Here is a 26,174-nt window from a genome sequence, read left to right as displayed (position 1 = left end):
TTTGTTGATCAAAGTCAAAGACCTACCAATTTAGTTTGTTATCAAGCACTAAAGGTCTCGCCACAAGTATAATCTGTTGCTCTTTCTCTACTTCAACATGAGATGGGATTTCATGTTGAGCACCAATTGCTGCTAATCTATCATCATTTTTATTCTCATTTATAGGGACACGAAATATTGAAGGCCTCAAAACCTTCAATTAGGTCTCATGCTCTATGCTTGTAATCTTTGAGAAGGTTGTTATTGGTGGTACTTTGGGCTCTAATCTAATTCACAACCAACTCATTGTCTCCATGTACATTCAGCACATCAGTCCCTACACCATTTTTGTTCCTTGAGCCATCAAAGAACATATCCCATAGCACATGCATGTCACTATCTTCTTTTGACAGATTGGGGTAGGGGCATCCTCCTCATGGATGCAATAGGTACCTAGGCTTGTGTCTTTGATCTCATCAATGGAATCAAACTGAAATGCATTTGCCCATTCATCAAGTAGGCAATCAGTAACCTCCTCTATATGAGTTTCTAGCTATCTTACCAAAATTTCTTCTTTATCTTCATGGAGGGTACAATTCATATTGATAGGACTTGGGGTATAGGGCTCTATATGATCATTGGCAATAGGTTCAACCCTAATGGTTACTTTGGTACCATATCTTGTCCTAAACAACATGTGAGGCCAATTAGATGATAGATAGCCACCTATCTTAGTAGTGAATTCCCTATATAGACAAATGGCAAAATGGGTCGGAAGCTCAATCATTGAGATGTCTTGCAACACACTACAACTCAGGCAGGCATGAAAGGTTAAATTAAAATCCTTAATGAACCCAATAGTCTGAACTTATTTTCCATCAAGTTGCACAAACCCTCTTGTCTTAGGCTCATACTTGATACGTAGGTGGTCAACTAATCCCTTAGGAATAACTTAATTACTAGCCCCACTATCTATCATGAAATCATGAACACGTTTATCTCCTATGATTAATGATAGATAAAAGGGGGGAGGCTTACTAATTTTTTCTTTTGATTTTCAGTTTCCAAAGGCTACACCAAGCTTGTAGGAGTGGAAGAGCTACTACATTTTCTTGGAACCTCTGCAATATTTATATCTTCTAGGGCCTCCTGAAGTAGGTCTCTCTATGATGGGATAGAAAGTGCATCCCACATAGAGACATTGAAATTGGCCCTCTTCATTTGTTCTACTATACTGAAAGTAACAATAGCCTTAGTAGGAGCCCTTGTAGCAACAATATCAATCTTTGATATTGCAAAAACCTTTGGTTGATCCCCTTGTGTGACCCTTTGACTCAAATCTTGTTCTATATTTGGGGAAGCCACCTTATCAAGGATCTTTGACATTGTAGTTTTCATGGTAGCCTATGGAGTTTGATTTGTTGTGGTAGAAGAAGTACTAAGGTCTATGGCCCTCTTTTTTGATCTTGTATTGTTGGCCACATTGTCCCCACTTGTCTGATTTATTCCACAGGAATCAGCCTCCTACCAATTCATAAAATTTGTATCTCCCTATGGATGATTAGAGCCATCAACAAACTATTGTTGCCCTGATGTTGTTAGATCATTTTGTACCACAAAGGCTTGAGAGAACTCACCATTCTGACATACGGCTTGATTATGTGGCTAATTGCATGGGACACACCAATATTGTTCCTGAGCAAGATTGTTTTGAATTGGCACTATAGCCTTTGAGGTACTTGCAACTGAGGGATTCAAGCTATTCAACGGCCTAACATTACTCCATTGGTTCTATCCTTGAAAATTGGATCTTTGAGGCTGATAGTTCTATTTTTTCTACTGGTGAGGCTTATTGTTTTAAAATTGTTGCCTCTTCAAGGTCATGAACTCATTGCTAAGTCCCTACATCAGACTCCTAAGCTCTTGCAACTTTGATGGTAGTGGAATAGGTGTAGGTGTAAGTAGATGGCTTGTGGAAGCCACTAGAACAGGAGCCAAAATAGGCTATTGGGTAGGATCCTCTATAAATAAGGGCATTGTAGACCTAGGGGACAACTTATGAGCCTGTATTAAATAATTTTCTACCCTTATGGAAATATCATATGCCCCTAGAAGATTAACTCCTCCCATAGATTGAATCATAGTGGTAATGTCACTATTTAAAGCCTTAAGAAAATACAAAAAAGCATGGTTTGATGAAGGCTTTACTAGTGATGAGATTCTATCCCATCTTCTGAAATCTATAATTAAAATCACCCATGAATTCATGGGGTTCTCTTTTGATTGTAGTCAACTTCTCCATAAGTGACAGATGGTCACTTTTGTCTTCAAAATGCCTACACAATTTCTCTCCTAATTCATCCCAATTATGGCTTGTACCAGAGGGAAAACCCTTATACCATTGTAGGGATTTTTGCCTTCAATGAAGAGGCTAGGAGCCTCCCTGTAGCATGTGCGCATTCTTGATCTGATAGCTAACAGAGAAGCAAAATAGAGTAGAGTTACAAAAGTGGTACAATCAGATGTTATGCACTTAATAAAAACTCATCTAGGCATAGTTTGATGCTATTTTGGAGTTCATTCATTGTAGTAATCATTGTAATTGATCTGTAAGTTAGTGATGTTAGAATCAAAGATCATTGAGAGGGGGGGTGAATCAGTGATCTATTAGAAATTGAAACAACAAACTTATTCTTTATCAACTGGCTCATAATGCATAACAAATAAGAACATAAACATGCAACAATAAATACACAAATCCACAACACCAGAATATTTATATGGAAACCCGGAAAGGGAAAAACCACACTGGTGTGAGAACCCACAATATTCATATATTATGGCAAGGACTACACAAATATTACATAGATGGGAATGCACTTGCATTCAGGCTCATTACTACATAGAGCTCACTACTCAAATTAAGTTGCCCAGAGGCCTACAACCCTCAAGGAAGTCTCACTGACTTACAATTTGTTTACAATGTGTAAATATAATGAAATGATCTCTTAATCGGCATTCGACTATGCAAAGATGAGTTTCGGTTAGGCTCTAAATCTCTATCTGTCTCTGCTCTGCTAAATACTCTGTCTCATTCTCAATCAACTTCTAGGTGGTCTAAAAGAAAAATGCACCCATGAAATTGTACTTAGTTGCACCAAAATGGATCACCACATGCATAACTCACTTAAAATCAATTACCAAAATGATCTTATATATCCGGTCTTACCACAAAAACAATCTCCTTCAAGTAGGCTTCAATAAGTTTAACATGTAGATTAAGTCGGCTTCAATCTCGAAAAAACCATAGAACCAAACAAAAATATTATAACCATACACTTCCTAAATGTCTTCCATATCATTGAGATCATAAAAAAAATCACCAAAAACACCGTAATCATTAGAGATCATTCCAGATAAAAACATTACTAAAATACCCTGTTTTACTCGTTAACTACCTACGGGTTACCTCCATCTTCCAGATAAGATGGATCACGACTACTAGATCAAATAACCATGATGATTTTCCATCAATGACAACCCTAAACAAATAATCAACCACTAGAAGTCACCTGAAATCACCAGATGAGTGTCAATTGCCAACAAGTGAGAATTCCATATTGTAATTGAACCTTTGGTTCTAGGCAATGTGCCTGAATGCATGCACATTCCCCTTATGTAATATTTATGTACTCTTAATCACATTATATGAATATTGTGGGTTCCAATCCCACCATTGTTTCTCCCTTTTTTGGTTTCCACGTAAATATCCTAGAGTTATAATTTTGTGGTTGATTGTCTTCTGTTTCAGCCTTTTAATTTGTTGCATTTGGTTGTAGTGGGTTGAGATTAAGTTAGAAAAATTGTTTTTAGGTAGATCACTGATTCACCCCCCCTCTCAGTGATCCTTGATTCCAACAATATGTATCAGAGCCTAGTTCCTCTGAGGAAGCCTAACCGCTTGAGGAAGGTCCGGAAGATTGAATCAATGGATTCCAGTTTTCAAAGACAACTCTGTGTGGAACATGGGGATCTTGATGTAACAAGAAATGAAATAATTTCCTTAAAGAGAAACCTGAATGCAACTAAAGATTTCATTAATGATTTGAAATATCAGGTGAACACTTCAAGAGATAAGAGGAAAGAGTTGATGAAAAATTTGAAGGAGAAAGAAGATCAAAGAATGGAAAATCTGGACAAAGTTGTGTTGGCATATGATGAAGAAGTGACAATGTTTGTTGTCATTGATGTCAATAGGTGAACTAGTATGAACTGGTATGAAGATTGGAAGCAGTTATGATCAATCAGGATGGAGTGGACCGATGTTGGGGTTCACTAAGTGTGACTACTGGTTGGTAGTCTTTGTTCAACTCTAGGGTTTCCGGTTTGGCTTATGCGGTGCAATCGATGACATTCTATGATGAGTTAGTTAAGAGATAAGGATGAGATCGTGGTGCCATGTCAGTTATGTGCATCTGAAGGATTTCTTTGAGGATATTCCACGTGAAGATCGAATGCATTGAATGTTTACCTCGGGAATGCACGATGTTCTGAGCGGTGTATGAAGTGCACGTGATGGGTTACTGATTTCCAAATGTGGTGAAGATGAAACAATGCAGAATGACTTGAGATCTGTTTTAGATCGCTTCATTCTATGTAATGGATCTAATAGTCAGGATTGGACCACATGTAATTATAAACCTAAATTGTTTAGGGTTTAGGGTTTATGATACCGACCTAATTATTGTCTATAAGGTTGATGATGTTTTTTATTTTGTTGTTGGAAAATGATGTGTTTGTGTTTTAAGATACTTGCCAAACCAGAGTGTGGAACCTGCAGATTGTGATTGCAGAGGAGAGGAGTTGAAAAGGATCTGCCTTAGCAGGTAGTGCTGTTATCAGATCAGAGCTTTACCTATTGACATCTAACCATTTCAACAGAAGGAAACTCCCTTGACTGGGTAGCTTTAACAAGCTTGTTGTAAATCCTCAAACCAGGTGACTCAAGTTCATTGAGTTCTTTAAATCCTCTAGCGAGGTAACCTTTAACATGGTTTCAACTTTTAATAGGGTTTATAGCCATCCCTTAACTGGGTGATCCCTAACAGGATCGGTTCCTAACAAAACCTTATTGTAAAGTCTTTAACTGGACTAGGCTCCTAATAGAGAGAACTTCAAAATAGTTCAAAACAAGCTTGTGGGTATTCATCCCCACTGTGGTTTTTCCCATTTGGGTTTCCATGTGAACAATCTCTGTGTTATGGGTTGTGAGTTTTTTTGTGATGATTGAGTAGTTTTTTATTAAAGTTGAATATGTGTGTAGTGCTAAATGATTTTGGTATTATTGATACAACTCATGCATGACTATACTGGTAAAGTAGATATCAAAATATGAGATCTGTTAAAGTACATTTGGTTAATTGGTTTAGATGTTTGAAGAATTTCTATGTTTAACCAATATACCCATGGTTAAGTTCAGTGGTGAAGACAAGTGGTCAACAGTGTTTTAACATGATAAATTATTGAGAAAGTTTTTGTCTGTACTGATTCACCTCCCCCCCCCTCTCAATACTAGTTAGGGTATTAGTTGTTCATCATTATTCATCAATTGGTATCAAAGCAACTCTAGGTCCTCAGTGATATAAGCTTAACCACTTGAGGTAAAAGATCCTTCTTTAATGATGAAGAGGGAAGGTCCTAAGTTCAATAGGGATAACTTCAAAATATGGAAGGATAGAATGAAGATTTATTTCAGGAGTTTGGGTGCTCAACATTGGAGCTATGTTGAGAATGCCTATGTAATCCCCACTGGCACTCTAACCAATGATCAGAAAAAAGAGATTCAAGAAAATGGGCAAGTCATGGAAGCCCTTATTAGTAGCCTATCTGATATTGAGTTCATTGATGTACAAGATAAGGACACTCCTAAGGATGTATGGGACACACTGAAAACCATTTATGGCGGTGATGAGCATGTCAAGCAAGCTAAGGAAAAAAGCCTTAGAGGAAAATTTGATGACATGATGATGGTTGAAGGTGAGACCATTCAACAATATGGAATAAGGATCAAGATTGTGGTTGGAGATATCAAGAGCATTGGTGGAACAATTGATGATGCCACCATTGTCAGTAAATTTCTGAGATCATTGTTACCGTTCTATGCAATCAGGGTTGCTATTATTCAGGAGTTAAGGTCTATCGACAAGATAAAGGTATCTCTAGACTCTATCATTGCAAAGTTGACTACATATGAATTGAATAGCTATGATGGTAATGTTTAGAAGACAAAGTTAGCCTTTAGAGCATTTGTTTCCTTTGCACCAACCAGGAAAGGAAAATAAGTCAACACCAGCTATGAATCTAGGCCAACCAAAGACATGGATGATGAGGAGATTCTAATGGAGTTTGAAGCTCTTCTTGCCAAGAGACTTCCAAAAGGCATCAGAAAATATAGAGGTAAGCTTCCTCTAAAATGTTTTTCCTACAATAAGATAGGACATATAGCTATTAACTATCCTAACAATGACAATAAGGATACACTGGAAAGATTTAGAAACTATAAAGGAGGAGGTAGGATAAATTGTCTTGTTGCAGTGGATGAAGGTGTTAACGATGAAGAATCTAAGGATGAAGAGAATGAGGATATAGTGTTTGTAGCTGTAAAGGAAGAGGTGTTTGATTAGAAATCCCTTGTCTCTCGCATTGACAACTCTAATGAGTGGATCATTGATAGCGGGCATTCTCACCACATGACCGGTGACCAAAGAAATTTTTTGTCTCTGGAAGAATATGATGGAGATGTTATCTGGTTTGGCAACGATGCACCTTGCATGGTGAAAGGAAAAGGATCCATCTCACTGAATGGAAAGAGCAGTACAGATGATCTCTACTAGGTGGAAGGCCTTAAGCACAACCTTTTGAGTGTTGCCCAGCTGAATGACAAAGGATTCATTCTGGAGTTCAAAGGTGGAGTTAGCAGAATAATTGGAAAGAGTGGTGAACTTATTGCCACCAGCAAGAAGACCAGAGGAAACTTGTTTTAGCTAAATGCCAAGATTAGTCAATGCTTGATGGAAAAATTTGATGACAGTTGGATATGACATAAGAGACTTTGTCATATGAATTTTGATAATATTGTAAAGGCGAGTAAGATCAAGACAGTAAGAGGATTGCCTTTGTTGAACAAATTGGAGAATGCTTTATGCAGAGAATATCAACTTGGGAAGATGTCTTCCTCAACATTCAAAGGTAAGTCTTTTTCAGCAGAGAACTTACTTGATCTTGTGCACACTGATCCGTGTGATCCAATGAAAACTAGAATCATTTAGGGAGATTGGTATTTCATGATTCTTACCGATGACTACTCAAGAATGATGTGGGTCACATTCTTGAAAGACAAGTCTGAGGCGTTTGGAAAGTTCAAAGCCTTTAGAGCATCTGTGGAGAAGGAGAGTGGTAGAAGAATAATTAGCCTAAGAATTGATCAAGGAGGTGAATTCACTTCTAATGAATTCAACAATTACTGTGAAGAGAATGAAATCAAGAGGCAGTTGTCTTCCTCAAGGACACCACAGCAGAAAGGAATAATAGGACTGTAGTTGAAGCGGCCTGGACTATACTGATCCAAGGAAAGGTTGCTCACACTTTTTAGAGAGAAGTGGTGAGAACTACAGTCTATACTATGAACCGGGTACTCATCAAGAAAGGTAAAGACAAAACCCCCTATGAGTACTGGAATGGGAGAACTCCTAATGTGAGTTCTTTTAAAGTATTTGGCAGCAAGTGCTATATCAGGAGAGGTGAGTGTTTGAGTAATTTTGATGCTAAAAGCAAAGCTTTCAAATGCTAAAACAATAGGGCTCAGAAAATTGTTGAGAGTATCAATGTCAGGGTTGATGAATCCCTTGAGGAGCCTGAGGAAACCTGTAGCAAGCAAGCAAAAGATGAACCAGGTGTATCCTTCTAGGAACCGGTTAAGAAGGAAACAAGTTGCAAACACCCAAAAGACCTTAGTGTTCCTGTACCAATAGAAGCTGCAGCAAGTGAAGAAGTAGATGAAGTGGAAGAAGAATAGGAATAGCAAGAAAAACTAGCTAGGAAAATCATACTACAACCATAGTTAATGATGAATAAATGCACCATAATGTAGACCATAAACTATACCCAGTTTGATAGACTATTCACTAGGATAGTCACCTTTAGCCAACTTCAATTGTGAACCACAAAATACACCTCCAAAGTTCCAAAAATTTCATAAGAAAACCAAATATGTTATCTAAATAAACCTCAATCGATCTTCACACAAATACATGAACTCATAACCAATTATCTAGACCATGTTACTCAATGACAACATGTTTGACATCAATGACAACATTTTTGACATCAATGACAACACAAACTCATATTTGAAAAAAGATACCTCACTTTACTCCTGTTAAAGTCATTAGACTTGGCCTCCAAAGAACACTCAATGTACCTGAATTGAGGTAGTATGAAGCCAAATCATGAAGGGCTATTGGACTTACAATTGTTCTTAGAATCTAAGGTAAACTCTCCCAAACATTTGTTTCATTAGAAAATGTAAGGATAAGAAATGCATTATTCATATTGCAATATTGTTAAAATTGAGAAGAGAAACAAAGAATGCTTCCAAAATTATGATGGTAAACAAGAGTTGGTGTTGTGATTCCTTTTGAATGGCCAATGCTACTGCTATCTTAACCACCCAAATTCATACAATTAAACATTAGGGATGTAAATTTCAATGATAAATTGTCTCACCAATTTTAAGGTGTATCTAACATTAAGATAAAACAACTAATTACAATGAACATTGACGTGCACAGTCAAAGGATAAAGATACAATAGAAGGTGAAGTGTAGCCTCCTGAAATCCATCATATTTTTTAACTATAAATTTATTTGAATATGCTCATTTTGAATTAACAGAGACTAGTGTTGCATTTCTTTATTGAGCTCATGCCAAGGTAGAGTAAGTATAATTAAAACTAAAACTTGTGGTGCATGAATTCTCAATCAAGGAAACTAATGTTAAAAATACAAAGGAAGCAAAAGTCTGATATATGATTATGGCCAAATAAGTTCACATTAAAGGTGTTTATATTATATAGTAATGGTCAATAGGAGTTTAAGATGGACAAATTTAAAGTACTTTGAGTATAACCATTCAAAATCAATTAAATAATGAACAACTTGTGAATCTAGATAGTATAGGATGTAAAAATGTTCGAAATGGCTTGAAATTAAAATTATGTTGTTTTAGAAAGGAAAATATTAATGTTATTAATATTGAGTGTCTTATTATATACCCAAAAAAGGTTCAAGTCATTAAGACCCACTAGGGAGAAAATAAATATATCCAAAAAAGTATGGTTATTATCAAACACAAAAGGAAGAGTAATAAACTTTGCATATAAGCGTATGCGCAGGATCATGAGGGGCCAAAAAGTGGTGATATTCTGACTAAATTCCTGATTATAGGCTGATTGAAAAATATATATAACTTTTAAACAATATCATATTTTTTAAATCTAAAACATGCATCACATTCTATGCTTCATATGCTATAGGATTAAGAAAAATAAAATTGAATTTCATAAATTTTTGACCAAGTTATGGTGATTAGACATATGAGTTTTTTATATTTTTAAAATGTTCTAGTTAAAAAATAATAATTAATTATTTATTTAAAAAAAATACAAAAACTATGTGTCACATCTGGACATGAGTCTTCTACTTATATATAAAATTTTATAAAAAAATATTATGATTTGATTGTGGTTAGGGTGGTCAGACAAACATGTGCTTCTTATCTTTTTCTTGAAATTTTAGTACTATTGCATTGAAATTTCAATTTTTTGTCAAATAGAGTTTTTTTTTTTCAAAACAACTAGTAGCTTTAAAACTACATTCAGTTTTCTACAAATTCTATTCTTACATATTTTTGAAATAATGTTGGTAATTTATTCAAATATTTACATCAAGTTGCCTAACTTTGTTTTTCTGATTTTCATTTCTACTTAAGGACCTGTTTGACTGACCATGATCTTGCATAAATAAGAAAATGTTATACTTGGAATAGAAGGTTCATATGGTGATATTAAATAAATTCCTCCACCATATGTCTCATCCCTCATTGTATGTCGTAAATATGTATGCATGTATCAATGACTAGTTAAACACTATGCACTATATGTCCATGCTAAAGAAAGGAATATATCCACCCTCCTATAATGCACATTTTCCTCTATCACATAAACCAATTTCTAAGATTCAAACAAATAGTACACCCATGTCATTCCCATTTTTAATGACCTTTCCACTTATACAACCACACAAACCTATTGCTTCGACATTCATGATACCTTGATACTTATGCATTCATTCAACCCTTCTTTTTGTATAACTATGTACCATATACCTTGGTTTATTGTTGTTTAAATGCATGATCCATAATATTTTACTCTCACATCTAGATGAATTGTTTTAAAAGAAGAAAAAATTGGTGGTTAAATTTTTATTTTTTTTTTGAATCATGCTAAGTAGTGGTTTTCTGCAAACAAACTTGAAGTGCATCATTTTTTCAAGTTCAAACTTAATATAAATGTTTTCAGGAAGGGTGCAATGATTTCTAACATAATCAATTCATCAAAATACCTCCCATAGGAATGTTTTCCATCCCCACTCTTCTTCTTTTCTCATGTATTTAGCTTGTGTGGGAAGGGTGTTTGATAAGTTTTATGGGGGCCAATAATGTAGATAATTATATTAATATATCATTGTTACTAGTATTGTAGGAATTATATTATGTAGTATCCAATATTTTTATGTGGTTATTATATGTATTGTTACCATTAGATATTTTTGTAAAGATAGTATGTTTAGTTGTTAATGATGGTTTATAATCATATTCTTGTCACATGAATAACATGATTTATGTTGGGTTAAATGTACTTGTATTGAGTCATGATTGTAATACAAAAATATGTACTAAGCATTATCTTATGATAATAAATGAATAATATACTTTAATTTTGAAGCATCTTCTCCACTAGTTATTTTTTAGTAGTTGTTGATAGTGTAGTATTAAGTTTAAAAGGGGCATTAAGATTATATGTTGGAGAAGGATGCATTATTTTCTTATAAAAATATGAAACATGCATTAAGACGCCAATTCATATATAACATGTGGCCATCTCTAAGAATGGCTGACAATGTTTTTTTCCTTTCAATTGATTGATTGATGCAATTCTTTTTTTTTTTCAGAGATTTGTCATACAACAACTTTTCAGGGTCAATTCCAGTGTGGTTTAATGGCCAAAATCTAACCATGTAAGAACTTATCTCCATTTATAGAATTTTTTTCTTGTGTCTTCCTTTTAAGTAATTATATTGGCCTTCAATTTATGTATGATTATTTGAAGGAATTAGAGAAAGAAAGTCTACAAACTTCTCTTTTCTCTTATATTGCATCAATGTTTCTTTAGTTTATCTTCTAGCTTCAAAGAAACATAAGTTCTTTGTGATTTGAATTATAGAAAGAATCTCTTTATTCTCATATGCACAAACTTGTAATTAATATATCCATTTGGCATTCAACTTATAGAAACTTGATTGGAAATTTATTGGAGAGCAACGCAACAAATCAAAGGTATATTTATCATACATCTATTTTGTTAAATTTTGTTGTATCTTCAACTGTGTTTTGGGAATTTTCAATAGAATAGTTTATTTTGATATGGTTTGCTAGAAAAAGTATTGAAATTATCTAAAGAAAAGTTCTTGTTTGTCTTTTTTGTAGACCATTGGCTTGTCTCCAAAGAAGCTTTCCATGTCATAAAGGAAAACCAAAGAGTTAGTCTTTTTCTCAATAAATTTCTTAATAGACCTTTTTTATATATATATTTGTGTCATCCACAAGTGAAAAATGATAGATATATAGAATACACTTCATTTAAGTTGAAACCACTTTTGTAGTAATATAGAAGTTCCAATTTTAATTTTAGTTCTTACCAATTATCATAGAAGGTAAAATTAAAAACCTTAGATGCATGTTAAATGATCTTTAATGCATAATTTATTTTTCTTGTTAAAAAATTTAATTATATTTAGAAAAATATAAAACATCTGAAGTTTATATGCGTGCTTTTTATTAGATGTTTAGTTTTGTTCAAATTTTGATCTATTTATATTTAAGTCATTTCTTAGATGATAAAATTTTGATGAACTCTGATCCATGTAAGTTGGCAATAGTTATAAGGCAAGGGAACCCACAAAACAAAAAATATTTTAAAGATTTATTAGTAAGGGTGAAGCCTAATGACTCTAATTAAAAAAATTCATTACTTCAATGGACTTTTCACCCTCTAGCCTATATTTTCCATTTGTTACTTATTTTAGAGTGTTTGATCCCTTATGAGTTGCCCTTGTTTCAAAATTATTATCATTGTGGGATGAAGCCAATCTTTTTGATACCTTTTATTTTGTTAAGTAATTGGAGCTCTTACAGTGATTTGTAACTAGTTTATTTATTATTCGATTTTGACCCCTTTATAGTTAAGTCATCTCTATGATAACCAATTTCTACTATTAATTACTTTGGTGGCATTTATTTGATTTATGTTGGTAATAATAAAGGTGGCCTGTAAGAAACATTGACCTTTAAGAAATTATTTGTAATGGGATCCACCTCTACTTAAAAAGGATCAAGTAGCTCTAAATACCTAACAAATAAAATGTATTGGGTCAATTCCACATTTAAAATAATTTTGAGACAACTATATAGGTTCTTAGGAACTACATCTAGTAAAAAAATTTCCATTCGAGTAGGTGGTTGTAGGGTAGGTGATAGATTACATTTACTATCCTCCCCTCAACTAACAAATGTTTAGAGGTGTATGTGTGCTATGTGGTTCCAATGTTGTGTAATTATGTTGAAGGTGTAACTGTCTTGGTAGACAAGCTAATATTTTAATAAAATGACTAAAGATGGATTGTATGTTCATTTGATCATCAAAAGAAATTTGATTCAAAATTTGACATGTATTTGATCATCATATGAGACTTTTTTTCTTGTTTGGAGGAGGAGATCAAAAAATTATATCTTGGGCATATTGTAGAATTTGGAGCCATTTTATTTTTCTTGCAAAGACTTTTCATTGCAAATTATTCGAGTGGGTAAATTTTGGGAATCTATCATCAATCAATGCTAGACTCATAGAAAAGGTAATGAAGTCATTAATCAATGTAATGTGTGACAAATTGAAGATTCATTTCTCCTTCCATCTTTTAGATAGATATATTTACTTGATATTTATACTAGTTACTACCAACATTTATAAAAGATATATTAATATGATAATTACTCATCAAGGTCATCTAATATCTATTCATAAAAATCATCTTAAAATGACTTGGAAACTCACAAGTGAAAGTGAAAGTAAAAAATCCTACAATCCATGTTATTGATGGAGTTGTTGTAATTGAAAATGACCTTGTTAATGGTGGATACATTGTGCCTTCTCATTTATGGATGCATTTTGATGGAAAAATTTCTTGTAATGATGGGTGTGTTGGAATTTGCATAAAGATTGCATTGATGAACTTCTATGTTGTCATTGATGTCAATTATAACCGGTAATGATGTTGTAATAATGTTTTTGGTAACTGGTAGGAAGAGCTAGTGAAGGGAATTGTAACCGATAAGTGAGCTTGTGAATGAAACTAGTATTACTAGAGAAGAAGTGAGATCAACTAGTAAACTCTACTTGTTGATATGCTAAACCCTAACCGATGGAGTTTGGTGAATCGGTTGTATTGGTTTATGATCTAATGGTGAGTGGTAATAATTATGACACATATGCATGTTGTATGAGATGAAGTTTCAAATGGTTTTGGCATGTAGAGATAATGGTTTTTGTCTTGGGAATGAGCAATTTCATTGCATGTAATGGAAACCGTGTGATGAGTTACAGTGTTCAATGAAGCAGTGATCAAGGAAAGGTCGAGGTTGTCTTGAATGATGTGTAATGATTTCTATGTAATCCAATGGTCATACTTGAACCTATTTGTTTGTAATCTCTATGAGATAATTAGGTTTGTGTTGTGTTATTGACCTGTTGTTTTTCTTATAAGTTCAATGAGTTGTTTTATTGTAATGTTGGCAATTTTGGTTGAATGTAAGAGCGATTGGTTGTTGAACCAGATGGTGTATGTGTAGTACATGTAAAGGAAGATAGGAGCATGAAAAGGATCTGAACAAGCAAGTGTAGTTCTATTCAAATAGATCAGAAAACCCCTATTTTTCTCTAACAATTACAATAGTCAAATCCGCTAACCGGGTAAGCTCTAACAAACTTAGTGTTATCTAAATCCTCTAACCAGGTGGTCCATTAGCTTGGATTTCAAATCCTCTACCAAGGTGACTCCTAATAGGGTATTGCTTCTAATAGAGCATTATAATCAATCCCTTAACCAGTGGTCCCTAACAGGATCTGTTCTTGACATGACTTATTGTAAAGCTTTAATAGGCTTGGCTCCTAATAGGGAGAACTTCAGAAGAGTTTAGAATACTTGTGGGTATTCATCCCCACCATAGTTTTTCCCATTTGGGTTTCCACACCAAAATCACTATGTCAAATGGTGAATGTTTTTTTGGTTATGTTTGATATGGTTGATTTGCTTAACAGCTAAATCAACTTTGATATGACATGATGACCGACAACAATCTGAAATGAGATTTTTCTTTTGTCAGTAAATTATTTGGATGTTTTGGTTAAATGGTTTGTGAGTTTTAGAGTTATTTTACAGTTATTTTGTTATGACAGTTAGCCAGTTTACTTGACAGTGATATTGCATTTTGTCAGTTTTGAGTTTGACTTGTGAGTTTGTTTTTTGTTTGGTGAAAAGTTTATATTAATTTTCTATTTACTGATTCACCCCCCCTCTCAGTAGTTGACCAGATCCTTATTGATTCATCATACCATTAATTGGTATCAGAGCATTTCAGGTCCTCTAAAGTCTAAGCCTAACAACTTGAGGTAAAGATCTTGTTAAACATAATGAAGAAAGAAGGTCCAAAGTTTAATAGGGTAAACTACATAATATGGAGCGATAGAGTTAAAATCTATATCAAGAGTCTAGGAAGTCAATACTGGGAACATGTTGGTACTCAATATGTTGCACCTAGTGGGATTATGACTGGTGATCAAAATAAAGAGCAAAAAGAAAATAATCAAGAATTGGAGGCCATTATCAGTTCTTTGTCTAATTTAGAGTATGTAGATGTCCATGGTTTCAAGACTGCTTATGAGGTGTGAAAGAAACTTGAAAAAATCTATAGCGGTTATGAGCATGTGAAGATTGCCAAAGAAGAGAGTCTAAGAGGAAAATTTGATGACATGCGGATGGCTAAAGGTGAGAATATACAATAGTATGGTCAGAGGATCAAAGAGATAATTGGTGAGATTAAGAGTGCTGGTGGTAAAGTGGAAGATGCCACAATGGTTAGTAAGGTGTTGAGAACCCTTCTATCGGTCTATGCTATCCGAGTTGTAGCCATTCAGGAGCTAAAGTCTATTGACAAAAATAAGGTAACCCATGACTCCATCATTGGTAAGCTTACTGCATTTGAATTAAATGGTTGTGATGCTAGTGTTCAGAAATCTGAATCTACATTTAGAGCTTTAGTTTCTAACCCTCCTATGAGGAAAAGTAAAGATGCCAGTCACATCTATGAATCTTGATCTAGCAGAGACGTTGATGACAAAGATAGTTTGTTGAGCTTGAAGCATTATTGTCCAAGCAGTTGCCCAGAGGTATCAGTAAGTATAGAGGTAAATTACCTTTAAAATGTTTTGCATGTAACAATATTGGACACATTGCAACTAATTGTCCTAATGGTGACAACGAGCATAAGCGTGAGAAGTACAAGAAGTACAAAGGAAAAGGAAAAAGAGATTGTCTCATTGCAGTTGATGGTGGTATCACTAATGAGGAATCTGAGGGTGATGCTAATAAAGTCATTGTCTTCATAGCCATTAAAGAGGAAACATATAATCAGAAGGCATTAGTTTCTTGCATGGATAGTTATTAAGATTTGATCATTGATAGTGGTTGTTCACACCACATGACTAGTGACCAAAGTAAATTTCTTACTTTGAAGGAATTTTATGGAGGAGTTGTGAGATTTGGAAATGACTCACCCTGCATGGTAAAATTTAAGGGAACCATTTCTCTCAATGCAAAGAGCAATGCAGATGAGGTCTATTGGGTTGAAGGATTAAAGAACAATCTTTTAAGTGTAGCTCAACTGAATGACAAAGGTTATCCATTGGAATTTAAGGATGGAATGTGAAAAATCTATGGGATAAAAGGTGAACTAATTGCAACTGGCAAGGAGACAAAAGGTAACCTATTTCACCTAAATCCTAAAGTCAACAACTATTTAATTGCTAAAGTAGATGATAGTTGGCTTTGACATCAGAGATTTTGTCATATAAATTTTGATAACGTTGTTAAGGTCAGTAAGTCCAGGTCGGTGAGAGGTTTTCCTTAGTTGGACAAAACCAGTGAATGCTCTGTGTAAGGAATGTCAGTTAGGAAAGATGACATCCTCAAATTTTAAGGGAAAATATTTTTCAGTAGAACATCTATTAGATTTGGTTCATATAGATCTCTATGGACCCATAAGGACTAAAAGTATTCAAGGTGGCAGATATTTTATGATTTTCACTTACGATTGCTCAAGAATGATGTGGGTCACATTCTTGAAGGATAAAACAAAAGCATTTAGTAATTTCAAGGCATTCGGGGCCTTATCTAAAAAGGAAAGTGGTAAGAGGATAAAGTGTCTAAGGACTGATCAAGGTGGTCAATTTACTTCAGAGAAATTCACTAGATATTGTGAAGACAATGAAATAAAGAGGCAAATTTCTGCACTGAGGACACCACAACAGAATGGTATTGCAGAGAAGAACAATCGGTCAGTTGCTGAAGCTGCTAGAATGATGCTTATACAAGGAGGAGTAGAAAAACTTTCTGGAAAGAAGCTGTCAACACAACTGTCTACACTATGAAACAAATATTGGTAAAGAGAGGTAAGGATAAAACTCCTTATGAATACTGGTATGGTAGATCACCTAATGTTAGTTATTTTAATATTTTTTGTAGTAAATATTTTATTCAGAGAGGTGACTATGTTAGTAAGTTTTAGGCTAAAAGTGATGAAGGCATATTTCTTGGTTACTCCACCAAGAGTAAGGCCTAGAAATGTTACAACAATCAGACATAGAGAATCATTAAGAGTGTTGATGTTCGAGTGGATGAGTATCCTGAAGTCTCAGGAGAAACTAGTGAGGAGAAAAAGGATAAAGATCCTTGCATTCTGATTTTGGAACCAAAACTAGTGAAGCCAGAAGCTGATGAAGTGAATGCTGATGTACCAGTACAACCACAACAGATAGATTTAGAAGAAGATGGTGATAATGAAGAAGAAGAACCTGAACGTAATGATCATGTTATTCCAAGGTATGTGCGACTCAATCATAATCCTGACCAGATTATTGGAGGTAAAGATGCTGGAGTGTTAACCAGAAGAAGAATTAGAGAGAATTCTTGCATTATCTCCACTATTGAGCCTAGAACTGCTAAGGAAGCATTTGGAGATTATCACTCGATTAAAGCTATGGAGGAGGAGCTTGACCAGATTGAGAAGAACAACAGATTGGCCCTAGAACCTAGATCGGTGAATAAAAATGTGATAGGTACTAAATGGGTATTCAGGAACAAATTGAATGAAGAGGGAGTAGTAGTTAGAAACAAAGCAAGAGTGGCATGCAAAGGTTATGGATAGGAAGAAAGAGAAGACTATGGTGAGACATTTGCACCAGTTGCTAGATTGGAAGGTGTTAGGACTTTACTTGTATTTGCAGCATATAAGGGATTCAAAGTATATCAGATGGATGTGATGTCAGCATTTCTAAATGGAATACTGGAAGAAGAAGTATACATTGAGTAGCTAGATGGTTATGCTTTGACTAATGTAAAGGATATGGTATGTAAATTGCACAAGGCAGTATATGGTTTAAAGCAAGCACCGAGAGCATGGTATGAAAGGTTACATTCACACCTGATGAAGATAGGTTTTTAGAGAATAGTGAAGACAACAACATATATATCAAATTTGAAGGAGATAAGATACTAGTTAGTGAAGTATTTGTGGATGATATCATATTTGGAGGAAATGATGACATGAGTGATGAATTTGCAAATGAGATGAAAAATGAATTTGAAATGTCTCTAGTAGGAGAGATAAAATTATTCATAGGTTTGCAAATTCAGTAGATGAAGAGGGGTATTTTTATCATAGAGTCTAAGTATGTGAAAGAGGTATTGAAGACATTTGGAATGAGTGAATGTAAACCAGTTGGGGCACCAATGGTTACAGGTTGTAAATTTTCTAAAGAGTATAAAGTCGCATATGTTGATGAAAAGGAGTATAGGTCAATGATAGGGAAATTGCATTATGTTGTTCATAGTAGACTAGATATTGCTTATGCGATTGGTTTAGTTGCCAGATTTCAAAAGAATCCAAAGGAGACACATTTGATAGCAACCAAGAGGATATTTAGATATTTGAAAGGTACTATTGACTATGGATTATGGTATCCATATGCAAGTAACTTTGATTTGAAGGTTTATACGGATGCAGACTAGGTAGGTAATGTTGATGATAGGAAGAGCACAACCAATGGTGTATTCTTTCTTGAAGGAAGACTTGTTTCATGGAGTGACAAGAAGTAGAGCTGTATATCATAGTCCACTGCTGAAGCTGAGTATGTTGCAATGTATATGACTTGTACCCAGGTAATCTGGATGAAACATGTTCTAGAAGGATTCAAGATGAAGATTACAAATCCAGTAAAGATTTTATGTGATAACACCAGTGCAATTAATATTTCAAAGAACCCTGTTTTGCATGCTAGAACCAAGCATATTGAGCTGAAATGTCATTTTTTGAGAGAAAAAGTGTAAAGTAAAGATGTGTTATTGGAGAATGTATCTACCAAGGAGAAGCTAGCAGATATCTTTACTAAACCTCCTCCTAAGACTAATTTTTAGTATTTTAGAGTTCAGCTAGGGGTTGTGTCCCTACCTGAGGTCAATTGAGAATGATGTGGAATACATCAGTCCCAGAGAAAATTGGAAAATTTTGAAGCAGGATTGGTGTAGAGTGGAGTTATTCCATAGGGGGAGCATCAAGTTGGAGGTTGATGTTGTTGAAGAATAGTGAAGTATGACACTACATGTTTTATGTTTTATTTTCACTTTGGCATTGTTGTCAAAGGGGGAGAAGAACTATATGATTGGGGAGAAGGATTGTATGATTGATAGAGAGAAGATCTATAGCTAGTTACCAGCTGAAGACATTGAGACTTAGTTGAAGAAGATAAAATGTAAACCAGGATTTCTATTCACAATCATAGCAATCAAGGGTATTGATACTTGTATTGCCATCAATGCCAAAGAGGGAGATTATTGGCATTTGCATAAAGATTGCATTGATGAACTTCTATGTTGTCATTGATGTTAATTATAATCGGTAATGATGTTGTTTTGTAACCGGTAGGAAGAGCTAGTGAAGGGAATTATAACTGGTAAGTGAGCTTGTGAAGGAAACCAATATTACTAGAGAAAAAGTGAGATCAACCGTAAACCCTACTTGTTGATATGGTAAACCCTAACCGATGGATTTTGGTGAATCAATTGTATTGGTTTATGATCTAATGGTGAGCGGTAATGATTATGAAAAGTATGCATGTTGTATGAGATGAAGTTTCAAATGGTTTTGGTGCATATAGATAACAGTTTTTGTCTTGGGAATGAGCAAGTCCATTGCATGTAATGGAAACTACATGATGAGTTATGGTGTTCAATGATCAAGGAGCGATCAAGGTTGTCTTGAATGATGTGCAATGATTTCTATGTAATCCAATGGTCATACTTGAACCAATTTGTTTGTAATCTCTATGAGATAATTAGGTTTGTGATGTGTTAGTGACCTATTGTTTTGTTTATAAGGTCGATGAGTTGTTTTGTTGTAGTGTTGGCAATTTTGGTTGAATGTAAGAGTGATTGGTTGTCGAACTAGATTGTGTATCTATAGTATGTGTAAAGGAAGATAGGAGCATGAAAAGGATCTGAACAAACAAGTGTAGTGCTATTCAAACAAATCAACAAACCCTTGCTATTCTCTAACAATTACAATGGTCAGATCCCCTAACTAGGTAAGCTCTAACAAGCTTAGTGTTATCTATATCCTCTAACCAGGTGGTCCATTATCTTGGATTTCAAATCATCTATCGAGGTTACTCCTAACAGGGTATTGCTTCTAATAGGGCATTATAGTCAATCCCTTAATCAGGTGGTCCCTAACAGGATTTGTTCTTAATAGGACTTATTGTAAAGCTTTAACAAGCTTGGCTTCTAATAGGGCAAACTTCAGATGAGTTCAAAATACTTGTGGGTATTCATCCCCACTGTGGTTTTTCTCATTTGGGTTTCCACGTCAAAATCATTGTGTCAAGTAGCGAATGTTTTTGTGGTTATGTTTGATATGGTTAATTTTCTTAATAGCTAAATCCATATCTATATGACATGATGACTGACAACAATCTGAAATGAGCTTTTACTTTTGTCAGTAAAGTAGTTAAATTTTTTGGTTAAATAGTTTGTGAGTTTCAAAGTTGTTTTATTGTTATTCTGTTATGACAGTTAACCAGTTTACTTGACAGTGCTATTGCATTTTGTCAATTTTGAGTTTGACTTGTGAGGTTGTTTTTGTTTCGTGAAAAGTTTATATCAGTTTTCTATTTATTGATTCACCGCCCTGCCTCTCAGTAGTGGACCGGATCCTTATTGATTCATGATACCATTAGGGTACTTTGTGGATGCTGGATTGCTTCATTGAAAGATTATTCCTATCAACAAAATCCCTTCCTATTGATGGATGCCTTGTGAAAGAAGAAGGTTCATCTATCATAGAATTATTGTACCTGGATGATAGTTCCCTTATTTTGAAGAAATGTTTGTGACTACTACTTGATCCTACCATTTCTACTTCTAGTTTTTAATTCCCAATTCCACTAATTGTCCTGTCCTAGGGAATTATTTACTAACTTATATGAATAATTTGTTAGGAATTGCATGTAGAAAATATCAATTATATGCAGATAAATATTAGACATAGGAATGAAAAACACAGAAATAAAAATAGAGAGGAGACAATATTTAATGTGGCTCACCCAAACTCAGGCTACATCCACCAAATAGAGAGTCTAATATTATTATCTAGTAAATCAAACCAATTACAACTAGCAATACCCTTGCAACTCAATACCACTGCAAAATGCTACAAAATTCTCTACACAAAACCCCTAACCCTTAGCCTTTTTATCAAGACTTATGTCAGTTACAAAATTAAGGTTACAACATGTCATCCAATAAAAAAATAAGACCTGATGCCTTTATAAAATAATAAGTCTTTTTGGCCTCACGGGGCCTTGCCCCTCGATCCCGCCTTGTATCGCAATTGGGAGCACACAAGGGGCGATACCCCTTGAGCCCATGTTGGGAGCGCTACCTCCAAACCCCCGTCAAAAAATATGGGGGGAACCACACCGATAGAAGTAGGGAAAATTTAACCTCCGAGTCTGATTAGGCTCCATATAACAACATAATTTAGGATCAATATTTCTCATGCATTGTGATCATCCTAGATAGTTACTATAGTAAAGGATTGGTGGATACTAAGTAGAGAAAAATGAAGTTTAGGCAGTAATAGTGTTTATTAGTTTTTAATGTGCGAAACTAGACATAACACAACTATTTCCATAAAATGTGCATCAAAATATAAGTGATAGAAATAAATTTGGCCAATATGCTTATTTTTACATCATTGGTGAATGCAGTGCTATTACTTTTATATAGGCAAAAGTGTTGGAATTTATTACTCCTAAGCACTCTAGTCAACCACTTGCCATACAACCACCTAACAAATATCTTTTGGGATCTTTGTCTCTTTTCACCCTAACATAAATCAATAGTAGTTAAATGTTCTTAGATGTAAATTTAAGGAAGGTAGGTAAGTTTGAATTTGAAGATGAGTAGATTTTTTTTGTGTGGAGGAAAAAAACATAGAAAAAAAGTTTTTGGGTAGATCAGAGATAATGTTTTTGAAGTAGTAACAAAGTTTGTGAAGAGAGTGTAGTGCAATAGCAAGTAACTCAAGACAAAGGAAGAAGACAACAAATATCTCCAAAAGAGTAGAATGTGGAATTTAGTGAAGCTCTAAATATTTTTAGAAGTTAGTTATTGGTTGCAACTATAAATCACTATAGAAGTTATATTTGTTTGTAAACTAAGTGTTAAATTTAGTAACTCTAATTTAATGATTAATAGAAAATATAATTTTTGTCTCCAGCTCTATTTGTGACTTCTTTATGTTTATATTGCAAATTGATTTGCAAATAGAGTAGTAGATATTTGTTTTAGATTGTATTACATGAGAGCATTGGTGTTTGTGGATTTTATTTTAAAAAAATAGGTATTAGAGCTAGAAGGGCCTACGTATTAGAGAGTTTTGGGCATTTATCTTTTCTAGGTATTGAATATTAGTTGCAGACATGACTAGAGATGACAATAAGAGTTGGAACTAGCCAGCATAAATTAATGGATAAAACTATGATGTTTAGGAAAAGAAAATAAAGACTATTATGCTTGCAATGATTTCTAGGAGCTAATGCTCAGTGGGTTCACTTATGGGATTGACCCAACACAGTGCACAACTCTCACAAATTCCCAAAAGACTTGCTTGAAAGAGAAAAGGAGAAAAGATGCAAAATTATTAAGTTTGATAGAGCTATCACTGACAAAGGCAATATTCCGTAGAATAGCAGTGGCTAACTATACAAAAGAGGATTGAAAAATCCTAAAAAACATGTTATAAAGTGATTGATAAAGTTATATTGGTAAAGATATAGATGCTTTGAAGAGATTTTAAGACTCTCTTAATGAAGGATGGTGAGTCCATTTCAAATTTTCATGTACAAGAGTCTTTGGTTTGATAAACCAACTACGGAAAAATGGTGAGACAATGGAAGAGCAAAGGATCATGGAGAAATCCTCAAAATTCGACCCTCTTAAGTTTGATGCAATTTTGATTGTTAACGAAGAGGCCAAAGATCTCTCAACATTCATAGTTGATGATTTAATGGGTTCTCTTCAAACCTATAAGCAATTCCTAAATAGGTCTACAACTTCTTCTCAAAAGAAAACTTTTAAATCTTAGTCCAATGCAAGATGTGGGGAGATAAGTAAGAATAGCCCTAGATAGAGCTTAAGATTTAGAAGTATAAGCAATTCCAAATAAGGAAGTTTTGTTGTAGATAGATTTAACATACACATATCTAAGAGAGATCAAGTAACTCTCAGTCCAAATTTGGAGCCAAGAAGAACAATAGTAGCTCAAGTTAGAGGTATGATAAGACAAATGCACAATTTTATTACTATAATATGTTTGGTAATTATGAAAATGAATAATAGAAAAAGTAATGTTGTTTGTCAAAACAAAGTGCAAATGTAGTCGATGAAAAAGTAATTAAAGGTGATCACTCAAATGCCTTTATCATGTGCATCATTTGTGAGTAGGGTAGCATTGAATTTTTGTATGTTAATAGTGATAATAGTACCACGAGTGGTAATAAAATTTTATTTGAATTTATTGATAAAAATATTAAGCCTAAGATAGAACATTTTGGAAACAATGAAATAGTTGGAGCTATGGGAAAAGGGTCTATTATGATTTGCACCAAGCAAGGTGACAAGAAAGAGATAGAGTGTTTATTTTGCACTTGGTATTAATCTCAACCTCTTGAGTGTTGGAAAAATTATCTAAAGATGTTACAAACCGTTGATGGAAAAAGGAGTGTGTCATCTTTAACAAGAATGGGAGAAATAATATTGTTGCAACAATAGTAATGAAAAAGAATTAGATATTTCCCTTGAGGATACAAATATGTTTATTAGCCTAGTCTATAGTTGACCTCCCAAATACGAAAAATGTAAAATGATATAATAGCAATAACTCATTAAGAATATCATTCAAGACCCCTCTAGATTTTGGCATCTAAGGTATGAAAATTTAGGCTATTTTGGTTTGAGTATTTTGTCCTAGAAGGGTATGGTTAGATGTTTTGCAACCATTATAGAACCTAGTAGTAGATGTGAAGCTTGCACTTTAGGAAAATAACATAGGAAACCCTTTAAATCAAGAAACTCTAGAATGGAAAGAGAATCATTTGAATTGGTTAATACTAATTTGTGTGGCCCTATTCAAATCATTTCTATTTGAAAGAGTAAATATTTTATGACCTTCATAGATGATTATAGTTGGAAGATATGGGTCTATTGTTTGAAGCATATTTCTTAAGCCTTTGATAAGTCTTAGGTGTTTAAGGCCTAAGTTGAGAGAAAAGTGGACATTTCATTATGGTCCTAAGGCTGGATAGGGGGGGAGAGTACACCTCCAATGTATTTTTAAAATTTGAAGTATCATGGGATCAAGAAGGAGTTGATAGCTCCAATGTATTTTTAAAATTTGAAGTATCATGGGACCAAGAAGGAGAGTATACCTCCAATGTATTTTTAAAATTTGAAGTATCATGTGCAGAAAAATTGAGTTATTATTAGCATTTCTCAAAGGGAGAATGTTGGCATTCCAGTAAGATTGTTGGTATAAGGATATTGAGAAGGTTGTTGAAGATTGTGGATATAACTGAGAAAGGATGATTACTGTCTTAATAATGTTATTTTGTCATTGATGTCAAGCAATTGATTTTCTGATTCAGTGTGATGTTGCCATATCTTAATGAGTATGTTTTGTTAAGTATAAAGATGTCGGTAAGTGACATAGAAAGAATGAAAATGAAGGGGAGTAATAAGTTATTCAATGGGCAACTATTACCGAGTAAGACAATGATGAGATTTTGTTGTTTTGATTGTTTTGATATCATATATATGTGTACTCATTGACTGAATAAGAATAAGAAAAGATTTCATTCAATAGATGAGTTAAGGTTTGATACTGTTCTATGTCACTGAGCAAAGAAGCTAGTTGGTAAACCCTAAGGTTATCGATATCAGTTAAAGAAGGCAGAATGTCTACCGAGTAAAGGTTCAGTATTTACCGAGTAACAACCGAGTTATAACAAAATACATTGGATGGATAATTGCATTATTAAATGAAGGATGCCAATGAGCTAGAGATGTATAGGTGATTGGTATCTCATGCAAGAAGTTTGTTGAGAATCTACGACAATGAAAATATAGGAGTTAGATCTACAACACAGATTAAACGGTCATAACCTTGCACAAGTTCCAAGGAAGGAATACAAGTTCCAAGGTGAGGTAAAACATTTTCAAATCGAAGGATACAATGAACCTACTCAAGTTTGAAGATTTGATGGCTAAGATTGATCATGGGAAATGTGATCACGGAGATTAAGCGGTTAGGAATTGTTTATAAATAAGAAGTTGTTGATGAACAATGGATGCGGGAAAATAGAAGAACAATGATACTACAACAGTGATCACCGAGCACAGAAGATTGAATATCTGATTAAAGAACAGATTGAGAAGCCCAACAAGGAGCAAGATAAGTCTTATGACAAGATTATTTTGAGCACATAGAGTCTGCTTTAGCATTTTAGATGTGAAGTTGTAGATATATTTTATACTATTATTTATTTTGTAAGTGACAGGAAATCTCTTAACCAAGTGGACCTAATATTTTTATTTGTAAATCCTCTAGTAAGGTAACATTTTGAATGAGTGTTTGAAATCCTTTAACAAGGTCACTTTTAACAAAGTGCAAGATTCTAACAAATCTGAGGGAAATCCCTTAACCGGGTCACATCTAGCAATGTGTTTATGTAATCTGTAATAGGATTGGCTTTCAACCGAGCATACTCTAGAAGGGTATATTTCTTAGTGGGTCTAAAATCCCATAGTGGTTTTTCCCTATTTGAGTTTCCATGTTAAATATGGTGTTAAATGTGTTATGATATTTTAAGTGTGTCTGTTTATGAGTTTGAATGATTAACAGGCATTGTTGCT

General features: G+C 34.2%; 1 protein-coding gene across 2 annotated transcripts in view; it reads left to right on the top strand.

Annotated features, from left to right (window-relative positions):
* The window catches only part of LOC131050665 (probable LRR receptor-like serine/threonine-protein kinase At1g56140), a 192,748-nt gene that overhangs the window by 64,912 nt on the left and 101,662 nt on the right, over window positions 1-26,174 (top strand). For both annotated transcript variants that reach the window (XM_057984877.2, XM_057984876.2), the window contains exons 14-16: window positions 11,268-11,333; window positions 11,608-11,652; window positions 11,803-11,855. In XM_057984877.2, coding sequence (XP_057840860.1) covers window positions 11,268-11,333; window positions 11,608-11,652; window positions 11,803-11,855 — 164 coding nt within the window. The remainder of the gene's footprint in view (window positions 1-11,267; window positions 11,334-11,607; window positions 11,653-11,802; window positions 11,856-26,174) is intronic.

The sequence above is a fragment of the Cryptomeria japonica genome, chromosome 9 (assembly GCF_030272615.1).
Source record: "Cryptomeria japonica chromosome 9, Sugi_1.0, whole genome shotgun sequence".
NCBI lineage: Eukaryota > Viridiplantae > Streptophyta > Pinopsida > Cupressales > Cupressaceae > Cryptomeria > Cryptomeria japonica.
This window is presented reverse-complemented; position numbering and strand designations above follow the sequence as displayed.